The sequence below is a fragment of the Mastomys coucha genome, unplaced genomic scaffold, assembly GCF_008632895.1.
Source record: "Mastomys coucha isolate ucsf_1 unplaced genomic scaffold, UCSF_Mcou_1 pScaffold1, whole genome shotgun sequence".
In the NCBI taxonomy this organism is placed as follows: domain Eukaryota; kingdom Metazoa; phylum Chordata; class Mammalia; order Rodentia; family Muridae; genus Mastomys; species Mastomys coucha.
The window spans coordinates 28,993,707-29,005,809 of NW_022196891.1; the positions used below are offsets into that span (position 1 = coordinate 28,993,707).

Genomic DNA, 12,103 nt, shown 5'->3' on the forward strand with positions numbered 1-12,103 from the left:
CCCCCCCCCCCCCCCGTATATTGATCTGATGTTTTCCTATGAAAAGAGTAGAAATTCACTTCCCAAGTGATGTGTTTATAAAAAGGTAAAGAAAGAGGGAATATGTTCTATTGAGAGGCAGTGAGGTCTGGAGGGAGGGGGTGTCTCAGCGGGCCCATGCTGAGGCATCCCTTCCCCCTGAGGGACCAGCCACATATAGTATAGAATAGAGTTTATTCAGGGCATGGGAGGGGAGTCAAGAGGGTAGTAGAGGCAGAGAAAGGCAGAGAGAGAAAGACTAGAGAAGTAGAGGCTGGCCATGGAGATAGAGGGGGGAAGGGAATGGCGAAGGGGAGGGGCGAGAGGGGACAGAGTGGGAGCAAGATGGCAAGGGGCCAGGAGAGCAAGAGAGGAACAAGAGAGAGGAGGGGGCAAGCGGCCCTCTTTTATAGTGCAGCAGGCTCACCTGGCTATTGCCAGGTGACTGTGGGGTGGAGTTTAGACAGAATGCTAATGCCAGGTCCATAACAGGGTCTAACAGTAGAAAACAGGGAGGGATGCAAACTAAGCGACTGGCCCTTAGACTCAACTGGGTACAGGAGCTGGAGGACAGCTAGATGTTGGCTGTATTAGCAGGTTGAATGGTGGCATCTTTATAAACCGTGTCCCATCTGGGGAAAGAAAGGCCCAATGGCCAATCTGTGTCGGGCAGGTGATGTTGCTTAACAAATGGGTTTCACACTTGCCCTTCCCAGCTCTGTCTCAGCCAGGGCCTTGCTTTGCACACACCATTGTCCGGTCTCACCAGCACGGACTGGACAGTACTTCACACACCCGCATAGGCACAGCGGGAGTTCCACTACTGCGGGATCAGCTGGGAGCCAGGGTCCCTAATTGGCTCCAATCTCTCCTGCAGCTGATTTCAGACCTTCCTTGTTGGGGAGTGGGGTGGGAGGAGGGAACTCCATTAACCAATTAGTGCCTTCTTTCTGGGCACATCCAGCTGCCAGCCCTCTTCCGAGCGAGCGTGGTCCCTCTGCTGCATCTGAGGGCCAGCTCTGGCCTCTTGGGAGTTGGGGCATCTGCTAAGCAGTCCTCTGAATGAGGAATGAGGTAGGAGGCAGGATTTTCAGAATGGTCTGGTGAGGGCTTCCCTTGAGTCCTGTTTGTGTCTATCCCTGCACTGCCCCCCCCCCCAGTTGCTTGTCACTCTCCCTTACTGCTGCCTGGGGCCTCAGAGGTGGTGTCTGACAGCAACTGCATCATCTTCCCCCCTGGAAAGCCCAGCTTAATCCGGAGTTAATGATGGTGGTGGAGGGTAGGGACCCTGTCCCAGCTGAGACCACCTGGAGAGAGGGGAGGATGGAAGGGAAGAGAAGGAAGGATGGAGAAGCTGCTGGGAACAACCTTTAACAATAGCAGCTTCCAGGAACTCAGTCTGGGTAGTGGGAGGCAGCAGAGTGGGGTCTGGGCACACTGGTACTTTAAGATTAAGATTGTCTTTCATCTTGAAAATGCTTTCTCTTTTACACTCAGCCACGTGCACACCCTCACACTCCCCCCCCAATACCCACATGTACACACCTTCATGTCTCACCTGCACATGATCCTTCAACGTTCTCATATCACACATATGTTCATATACAGATGTCTCTCTCTAAGCCAATCAAATGGCCAAATATGCATCCGCACATACTTCTATTGTTGACCCAGCTGCTCATCCCATGTGCATGTACTCATAAGTAGCTCTACTCATTGATAATAATTAAGTCATGACAAGAACTGTGCTGTTGATCCGTTTGCATATATTGCTGCCTGATACCACACTCCAAATTCTTTCTCAAAGTGCTCAAAGAAGCCGGGTGCTGCTTCTCTCTCCAACACAGAATCTGACCCTTGGGAAAGTTTAAGAACTTCCTGCACCTCAATGCCAAGGAGAAGCTCTGCTCTCATCCAGCCTCACCTTGCAGCTGACATTTTTAACTACAGTGCCGATGATTTCTGACTTCAGGTTTTTGGGACCATCTGAGGCCCTGGCTCCACCCCGGGGAGGCCTGAAATCAGAAGTTCTGGGAGTGAAACCCAGAAATCTGGGGTGTAAAAGATGCTTCTGAAAGGAGCTGGGGTTGAGAGCATTGAGGTCCAAGCTGTGCCGCACTCACACCTGCACCCCGTAGCATCTGTCTGGTCCACAGACAGCCTCACACAGCCCACACTGCTCCATAGCTGCAGAAAGACCTCTGTCTATGCTGCCGTACATACAGGTGAGCACATGTGGACACCCACACTCCCGGGCAAAGGCAGCTCTCTCTGCAGGCCCTGCCCTGAACGCCCTCATTCTTTGCCCCGGTGACTCTCTTCCCCAGAAAAGACATGAGACATTGCAGGGGAAGAAAGAAGCCAGAGAGGGAAGATGCTTGCCTCTCCTTGCCCTGGGTGTGAGCGATCCAGAGATCCATGCTAGGATGAGGTGAGCAAGCCAAGAGCAGAGAAGCACTTTACAGGTCTCAGGAAGGGGCAGATCTTGAATCAGGTCACACTAGGAGATGGCAGCCCGGGTCCTGGCCCTGGGCCTTTGCCAATTACCTTCTGACCCATTTGGATTAGAGTTTCCGGAGGGGTGCTCACACCTCTTGCTTCCAAAAGGAGTACCCCTCCCCAGGAGAGGGGTTGCTGAAGACTTCTCCTCAATGGGAGTCAAGAGCAGGGAGTGGGTACCAGAGGAGATGGAGGCAGGAGGAGGGGCATCTCTCTCTCTCTCTCTCTCTCTCTCTCTCTCTCTCTCTCTCTCTCTCTCTCTCTCTCTCTCTCTCTCTCTCTCTTTCTCTCCCTACAGTAGACAGATGCAGTATCTCGTTCTGTGCAGTCAGAGCCTCCCACCCTGGCCATTCCCCTCCAGTCTGGTGCAGATATCAGAACCAAAGTGTGGGAGTTAGATCTACTCAGCAGCCCCATGAAGCACTGTGGGTAGATCGCAGCAACCAGGACTTGGCGAGAGCTTCTGAGCATGCCAGCAGAGACAGGGTATGGCTGTGTCTTGAACAGTTGTGGGCAAAAAGTGTGGCCTAGACTCCAGGGCTGCGGCATGGATGCCCCTTCTCGGGATGGGTACCCCTTCTTCTCCCTGAGAGCTCTTCGGGAAAAGCGACTCCTGCTGATTTGAATTTGGGACCCAGGCCCAGCCAAACAGCAGCCCACCAGCCCCTCAGCTCCAGCTCTTGGAGACACCCAGCTCCAGAGCAGGAACTCTCCAGCTGTTCGCTCCCTTCCCAGCCTTCTGGCAGCTGCTTCCTGTCTCTGGTCTGAGCATGGAGAGTACCATGGAGACTGGACCCTCTGCAGGCAACCCTGCTCTGCCTCATCTGGCTGCTCTCTGCCCGACCCATCCAGATCCCCTCAAGGAAGCCCCTTGGAGGCATTCTATGGGGTAGCTGCTGTTCCCTTGGGTCCAGGATCCTGGAGCATTCTTTAGGAAGAATGTCTGGATATAATGGAGGCGTTCCATAGAGCACAGGTGGCAAGTCCCAGCTGAAGGCATTGTTTTCATTTGAATCACATGTTAGCTCAGGGATCACACTTGCCGATGCCCACCACACTGTGCAGTTCTAGAGGTCACATCTCCAATGGATAGCATGGAGATCTCTGGCTGTGCCACATTGCACTGTGTGACACAGGGTAAGCCACTCAGCCTCTCTGGGTCATGTTTTTCTTCATCAACATAGCAAAGATTCATTTCCTTTCCTCCCAACTTCAAAGGTAAGGTAAGACCCATATTTGGGGAGAATTTAGCAAGGAAACAGCCTTCTTAATGCAGAGGAATTGCTACCTAAGTGGTGGTAATGATTTAACCCTATAATCAACTGCTCTTACCTGGAGAGGCCAGGGACACTGTGGCTAGCAGCAGCAGCAGCAAGCTTGGCTTTTTCCTGGCCGGTGTTCCCATGGTGGGTGTTTCAGGCAAAGGCAGAGTCCAGAAGAGAGGAGCCGCAGCCCAGCTCCAGGAGAGTCAACTGGAGACTGAGACACACCTAAGGCAGGAGGCAGGATGAGAGCGCTGAGTATCGCATCTGGTGCGGAACTTGCTTTCCTGCCTAGGCTGTGGAGCAAAAGCACTCATCTTCTTTCTCAGGTCCCAGAGGAGGGAGGGGCCTGGCTATTACCAAGGAGCTCTTCCAGGGCTAAGTGCCTTCTCGTTCCCCCTGGGAGTCTGGCTCTGCCTGGTGCTCCCCCAACCCCACGCTCCAGCCAGCAGGTGCTGATCAGGAAGTGAAAGCGGAACTAATTGGCAGGCAAGAACCCACCTGCCCGCTTGTTTGCCTTGGTGATCCTTCTGTGTCTGAAAGAGCCCTGAGAGAGCAGGGGCCTTTACCTGGGTGAGGAGCTAAAGACTGCTTCCTCTGGTGCCCGGGGATCAGGACAACTCTCTTCCTGCTCTTCTTCTCATAGCTGCCCCGGGGGAGGCCACTAAGTCCCTCTGGAGCAGCACAGTCTCTGAATCAGGACTGATCTTTCTCAAATTAAGGAAAGGCTCAAGACTTAGCTCTGCTCCAGCCCGTGGTGCCCAGGTAAGGCACCTAGGTGTTTGGAATGGAGTCATGACCTTGGTTCTATCAGCCACACTCCCACCACATGAGTGAGTGGTCCAGCAGCTTTCTGTACTGCAAGCCTTAAGGAGGAGCTTCTGTCTTATACTGGGATAGCGGAGACTTGGTAAAGTTAGTCTGGGTAGGTCATAGGTAGTAGGACAGCGGCTGAGGAGGCAAGGACCTCATTCAGAGAGGAAAGGGCAGGGACAGGGTCGCCTCCCTATCTACTTCTCCCCGGGGAAGATTTCCTGGAACAAGGACTCCCAGAAGCTCCCTTTGTAGGTGTTAGGGTGAGCCTGGTCACCACAGTCCATTCCTCCCTCTCAGAGCTGCCACAGGGCCAGAGCACCTGGCTGCAGAATCTACCAGCCCACCCACCCTTCTGTCGTGTCTGCAGAAGGCCCAAGGCAAGGCGGGTTTGTCCCCACTAACTAACTATGTATGCAGCCCCGTTGTCTATATCTGTGTCCTCTGTGAAACTGCTCTTTCAGGTCCTTCAGCTCTGGCTCCCCGGGGCTTCCTGAGACAGCAGAGTGGAAGCCTGCCCTGTGGGCCGAGAAGGAAGACTGTAAAGACAAATGTGGGCTCAGGACGTGCCTCACCTCCCTACCACGCCACTCATAGGAGCCCTCCGGCCCTCCTCCACCTGGGTTCCCACCACCTTTCCTGCTTCCAGCAACCAACAGGCAAGGGGGAGAGTGCCTGGAGCCTGCCGAGGGTGTGTGGTAGGGATGTCTGGCAGAATCTAAAAGTAGGGGTTACGGTCCAGAGCAGAAACACTCCCTCCCTATATAACCCTGGCCTCATCTTCTCTGCTTCTTGTCAGGAAGTGTGTCTTATTGTCAATCCTCAAGTTGCCCACCCCAGTTCTTGCTACTCCTAGGTGCAAGTACTCTTGCTACTAGGGTGCAGACATTTGGTATCTCTAGATTCCCCCGTCATCCACAGCACCCCTCTCCCACACCCCAAAGCATTTCTCTGTAAGTAAGGTGTCCTCATACTGTAGAGCACACGGTTCACACCTCACCTGCCAGGAAGCGCCCAAGATAGCCCAGTCTGAATACAGAATTCAGCCCTTGATCATCAACAGCTCCTTCCTGCCAGTGGAGCCGTTTGTCTGCACTGGAAGAGAATCAGTCCCCGAAGAGGAGAGGCTGAAGTCTGCGAGCACCATACTCAGCAAAAGCAGCCCCCCACATACTCAGCGCATAGTATACGTCACTTGTGAGTCGCGTTCAACTCATTGAGAACCGTTGTGGCCCTGTGCCTCCAGGAGTCAATGGTCACCCACTACACATATGAGCATACACTTGTACTCACAATGGAGCTCAGGATAGAACCTGACCAGGCTAGAAGGAAGGTCTTTTTGGTACTTTGTAGGGCAGCCCAGCAAATGGTACCTATGCCCCCACCCACAGACAAGCACACCAAGGTTTCCAGGTCAGCAGGGCATCTAGTCTTAGGAAATCTCACAAGTGTACCTCTAGCCACTGCACAAATGTGGGGCCTTGTCCACAGCGCAGGGAGGTGCTGGCTCAGTTTGGAGCCTACCCACCAGAGGATTGCAAAACCAAACCGACAGGCAAGAGTTAGTAATACTGCCTTCATCTCTGTTTTCATAAAGACTGATTTTATTCCTAATTGTGTGTGTATTTGTGTGGGTGATATGCGCATGTGAGTGCAGGTGCTCACATATGCTGGAAGCGGGTGTCAAACCCCTGGAGCTCAACCACTGAGTTTCCTCTCTGGCCCCCTGGCCTCATCTCTTTACAGCTCTGTGGGCTTAGACAAGTTATCCTCCCCGATGGAGCCTCAATTTTCCCATCAGCAGAATGGGGATTATGTGAGCATTACAGAGTGGTTCTGTGTCTACGCCTGTACTGGTTATCAAGTGGCTGTGACACCTCAGAGCCTTCTGGACCTGCACCAGTCTCCTATGGAGAGGGAGGGAGAGAATGGCTCTAGATGCCCCTTCCCCTGCCTCCATCTCCTCTGGTTTCCACTTCCTGCTCTTGACTTTCCCAAGAGGCTCCTGGTTAAGGAATTTGGAAATCATTCCTGGGACTGGGGAATCGTGAACTCACATCTGGATACAGAGAAGCTGCTCATCATTGGCTCCTACCATTTGCTAGCCAGGGTTGGAGCTCAGTTCCAGCACAATGGCTGGGCCAGGAGGAGATGGGCAGTGGGCATTTATCTTGAACACACCAGAGCAAGGCAGAGACGAAGTCACAGTGGTCACCTCTGCCATGTAGTGGTCAAGATTTTGTGTTGTCTTCCTGGTGAGGTCTGTAAATTAGGGAGAATCCAATCCCACCACGTACATTAAACTTTAATCTAGGATTTTTTATCATCTACCGGCCTGGCCTAAGTGCCCTGGGTACCCTCTAGGGACCAAGACCTTAGAGGGGGCTTTAGAGGAGATGGGATCAGGAAGATGTGAGGTTTCTTCTGGGACAAACTGTACAACAGCCAGTGTGATCAGGTATGTTGAGCTCCATTGTCCTGGGTGAATTAGGAAGAACTCGCATACAAGTCTGGAGCAAAGGTTGGAGCTTTCTGCTTCCACGAAAGTGAGGCAGTCTGAATCTACTACGCCTTGCATTCATTTCCAGGACTGCGAGTGTGTGCATTTGTGAGTGTGTGTGTGTGTATGAATGCATTTGTGTGTGAGTACATGTGTGAGTGTATGTGTGTGAATGTATGTGTGTGTCTGTATGTGTGTCTGTGTGTGTGGAGTGCATTTGTGTGTGAGTGCATGTGTGTGTGAGTGTATGTGTGTGTGTGTGTGTGAAAGCATGTGTGAGTGAGTGCATGTGTGTGTCTGTGTGTGTCTGTGTGCGTGAGTGCATGTGTGTGTCTGTGTGTGTCTGTGTGTGTGAGTGCATGTGTGTGAGTCCATATGTGTGTCTGTGTGTGTGAGTGCGTGTGTGTGTCTGTGTGTATGAGTGCATGTGTGTGTCTGTGTGTGTCTGTGTGTGTGAGTGCATGTGTGTGTCTGTGTGTGTGAGTGCATGTGTGTGAGTCCATATGTGTGTCTGTGTGTGTGAGTGCATGTGTGTGCATGTGTATGTATGTATATGTGATTGCACGTCTCCCTCTCTCTCTATATATATACACATATATATATGTATGTGTATTTGTATATGTATTTATATATGTATATGCACCTTCAACCCATAATCATCCTGTAACTGACTTTCAAACACTGGGATCACAGGAATGTGCTACCACATCAATCCCATCACAGTGTTAGGTGACCACGGGCCAGCATTGTGCTGAGCACAGAGGAGGCAGTAACTGATGCCTCCCTGGATGGCACTCCCTGGATGGCTGAGAGCAGCCACGAGATGTGCTTTCAGGTTCAGAGATCAGTCATCTTCCCACACCATCTGCTCTATGACACATCCTAGAAGGCCCAGGATGGAGAGGGCCTTCTTGTCAGAATGAGGCTGGAGTGGAGTTATGCCAGGCCCAGATTGGCCCAGCCATCTCTGAGCCAGCCAAGTCTTGCCCAGGCCAGCTGCCCTGGTACAGGGGTGCAGGCACAGGCTGTCACAGTCGGGCACAGATTGTCACCATTCCAGAGGCTGGTTCTGTGAGGTACTGGCACATGGGGGAATACGCCACTGGAGGTTCAGGGTGCTGGTTGAAGTTTCTAATCCAGGAAGCAAAGGATGAGAGGAAGGATAGCTTGGGAAGAGCAGACTATGAGGTAGGCTCCAGCACGCGACAGGACAGGGTTTCTTGGCTGAGGATCTCTGTGTGGAGCCAGTTTTAAAAAAATGTACATAGTCCAGCAGATATTTTGCTGCCTCCTGGGATGTCCAGCTCTCGCTTGCCCCAGCTCTTCCCTTCATCAGTCAAGCAGATCAGAGAGTTAAAGGGTGTGGTTGTATCACATACAGTGTGGTGGGAAGGGCATTTGGAGCATGGTATAAGACACAGAGAGGTCTACGGCCAACCTTTAAAATATTGCAGGAGCCTCTTGTATGCTCACCTCAGCCTCGGCCATGTAACACATCTTGAGTTTTACAGGGCAGGTTATTGAGCCAAGGAGACCTAGTATGTCCTGGAACAGATGATGCTCATGTTTAAGGCGAGGATGTTTCGAACCTTTGCTTTTGGTTGCACCTTGTTTAGTAAACAAAGAAACATGGGCTCCTTTTGTAGCAAGGACTCATTCAACCACAGAAAGGACTCCTCCAGGAGGGTGAAATCACCCCTACAAATGTTCCAGGTTAGCAATGGTCCTGGAATTTTGGTCTAGATGAGAGGTAGTGGTCCCCCTGGAAAACCCAGAAATGCTAGCATGTGGGAAGACAGACAAGGATGTTATCATTTACCATCTGAGAGAGGATGGCCGGAGGCTGGAATGCCCCCAGCCTGACTTCTATCTCTGGCATGACTGTCTCAAGCCTTAGACCCAACACTGACCCCGGTTCTGTAGCTATCTTTACAGTCATGTGACTGGAGGTTGCCCTATGGCTCAACTTCCTGCCCAGAAGTATCTTCTATTGTCTTTTTTGTTGTTGTTTGTTTGGTTTTTTGTTGTTGTTGTTGTTTGGTTTTTCGAGACAGGGTTTCTCTGTGTATCCCTGGCTGTTCTGAAACTCACTCTGTAGACCAGGTTGGCCTCGAACTCAGAAAACCGCCTGCCTCTGCCTTCCAAGTGCTGGGATTAAAGGCATGCGCCACCACTGCCCAGCATCTTCTATTGTCTAATGTAAGTCCCTTACGCTCCAGTGGCTTATTCTTTGCTCTGATCCTTCCCTTTGTGTGGATAAACCACTTCTTCCCTGATGCTCTGGTTCCACTCTGAGTCTCTCCAAGAACACAAACACCACCCATATCTATGCTTAGAGATTGGCTTTGAAATATGTTTTCCCACCATCGTCTGGCTTGAGATACTTCCCGCCAGAGGGACTTTGTACTCCTCAAGCCCTCACAAATGCATGGCTGATAGTACCAGCGCAGAGCCTGACTCAAGTGCACCTGCAATTTATGCACTTCTTAGGACTGATCTGGAGTCAGCCCGGGGCAGTACGTACAGCCGTCTAGTGGATGATGGGGACTGAGAGCTAATGCACGTGCCTCCACTTAAGCAGTGGCAGGAAGCAGAGGTGCCCAGCGGAGGCCACTAGAGACAGTCTGAGGATGACCCGAGGGCCGGACCTGAAGAGTACATGCTCTGGGATAGGAGGTGCGAAGGATGGCTTGGCCTGGTGGAGACTGGGGAAGAGATCCGTCCGTCCCTTCAGTGGCCCTTCCTCTCCAGGGAGCATGCCTCTCTTCCCAAACCCCTCACTTCTTCCACACAAAGGCAGTGACTTCTGAAGAAGGCAAGTGGGACCTTGAGTGTCTTTGATGCCCTCCGTTCAGAAGCCCCTCCTGTTCAGAAGCCCCTCCTACCTGTTTGTCTCATCCCCCGACTGCCTCTAAATTAGCCGAGATCCCCACGGGACAGCAGGAAGGACTTTGACCTTGTGAGAGAAGCACTGAGTGGTTCTGCCTGAGCCTAGAGTTAGCCGCTAGGGCCCCTGGGAGGAGCTGAATGCTACTGACTCTGAGGCAGCCCTGAAACATGACACCTGTTTTAACCATCAGACCATTCCCTGCCCCACCCCTGGAGCCTCAGCCACACTTGCCCCTCCCACAGGTGGTCTACTCTTGGCTGCCCTGTGTCATTTAGTAATAATGTATCTGGTCCCTAAGAGCAGGACCCAGGACAGGTGGTGGATCATCTCAGCAGCTAAGTGGATGATGGGGCATCTGAATAGAGGTTTCGGGAAGAGCCCGAAATAGCTGCCTAGATGTGCTCAGGACCAGGAGGACATGTAGACAGTTCCTTCTTCTGCCTCCTTGGCAGAAGGGATAGGTGGGTGTTCAAACCCACCCGTGTCCAGGACTGGGGTCATTGCATGCGCAACCACTCTGTGGCTACAAATGTAACTAACAACTTTGGCAGCTTTACCCTGAAGACCGGAAGAAAGCTCAACTCTCCCTAACCTCCCAGAGGTGGGGGTGGGGTGGGGTGGGTGGGGGCAGAGCTTCAGGGTCCAGGCTGTCTGCATGGCCTGAGACACTAGTCTCTAGGCACGACTTCACCCTCAGCCCCTTCGCCCCAAGTGCTGCAGCCAGTCTTGGAGATGGTGACGGACAACTCCCTGGCTGGTGCTATTTCCTCCTGTAGCCCATTACATAAGCTATGGGGCTAGGTAGAGGGGTTACCCCCTCTCTCTAGAATCCCCTGGAAAGCCAAACTTTGAGCAAATCCTTCCCTCCCACAGGGAGGCTGAGGGGGAGGGATCCGGGGAGAAGAGAAGGTTGAGGAGGGAGGAGGGGAAAAGAAGCTGCAGGCTACATTCCAGCCTCACCCTTGGGAGATAGGATTTGCCTCAGTTTCTCTCCCAAGTTCCAGCTTCCGGACAGCCTTTGCCCAAACTTGTGTTCCGTGTTCTCACCTCTCTTCAATATCCTCTCTAGTCCAGCCGAACCAAGACTTCACAAGGAGGTCACCCGACAGAAGCAGCCCCCCACATGAACTCAGCATTTGGAAACTTGGGTTCAGGTCCATTTAGGGAGTTCCAGGGACAGGCTAGAAGCCTGGCCCAACAGAGTGCTGGGCACTGGCTGGGGTCCAGGGCAGACCCCGGAGCCCCTGCCCTTTTGACAGGTAGTCGCCACTGCCTGGTCAGATTTCTGGACCCTCCCAGGGGCCAGCTTCCTGGACCGGTAAATCAGGCCCTATAGAATGCCACCCACCTAGACAGGATGGGGAAGAGCCCGAGGGGTCGCTACTATGGGGCTGGGATGAGAGGTCAATCAGGACCCAGCCTGCTCCCTGTCCCTGTCCCCTCCCAAGTTTCAAGGAAGACATTCATAAGGGCTGAGCTGAGAGCCCCTCTTGAAACAGCACCCAGGGAAACCTCTGGACTGGAACAGACAAAAATGATAGGCACCTACCTAGAGTGCGGGAAGGGTGTTGGCTGGGGCAGTGCTGCGGCCGCCTGGTGAGCAGACCCTGCCGCCAGCCTCGGGGCTGCTTGGCCCCGCCGGCCTTAGCCACTGGCTGTCCTGGTGTGGCGGCAGCGGGCGAGGGTGCGTATGTGTGTGCGCGCCCCGAGCCACTGCAGCATCTCTGCATCAGGATGCGCTCCTCCCTCTTCGCAGGCTCCGCTCACTGGCTGGCTCGGCTCCTCAGCCAACGCTCGGCCAGAGATGGCTTCCTCTGCCCCCTCCCACCCCGCCGTCCCCACCCTCCTGGCTTTACCTCATTTGCTGTCATTTAAGGACCAGGGAGTGAGCCAGAGCACTGCCGTCTTCCATCAAGCTTGGCCAGCTCCGTGCCCAGGCCAATGCTGCAGAGGGGTTCGCTGAGAAGGCACAAAAAAAAAAAAAAAAGTGTCTCTTGCTTCTGAAATCCTGGAGACACAAGAGCACCAGGCGTCTAGCTTCTCTCCTTCCCTAGTCCCTTGTTAGAGAGGGAGATCCACAGCGTGCCTCCAATTTTCTGTGCGGGGTGGCTGTGAAGGAGG

At 53.0% G+C, this 12,103-nt stretch overlaps 1 protein-coding gene across 5 annotated transcripts in view; it reads right to left on the bottom strand.

Moving 5' to 3' along the window:
* Positions 1–11,857, bottom strand: part of Cntn2 (contactin 2) — a 30,109-nt gene extending 18,252 nt beyond the window's left edge. Inside the window, exons 1-3 of one of the 5 annotated variants that reach the window (XM_031382282.1) lie at positions 11,532–11,756; positions 5,593–5,687; positions 3,850–4,007 (exon numbers count right to left, since the gene is read on the bottom strand). In XM_031382282.1, coding sequence (XP_031238142.1) covers positions 3,850–3,922 — 73 coding nt within the window. In that variant the 5' untranslated portion in view covers positions 3,923–4,007; positions 5,593–5,687; positions 11,532–11,756. Of the gene's footprint in view, positions 1–3,849; positions 4,008–4,348; positions 4,944–5,001; positions 5,537–5,592; positions 5,688–11,531; positions 11,757–11,838 lie in introns of those variants that run through there. The other 4 variants (XM_031382309.1, XM_031382273.1, XM_031382292.1 and 1 more) reach the window with 4 other exon arrangements.
* Positions 11,858–12,103: the final 246 nt, after the last annotated feature.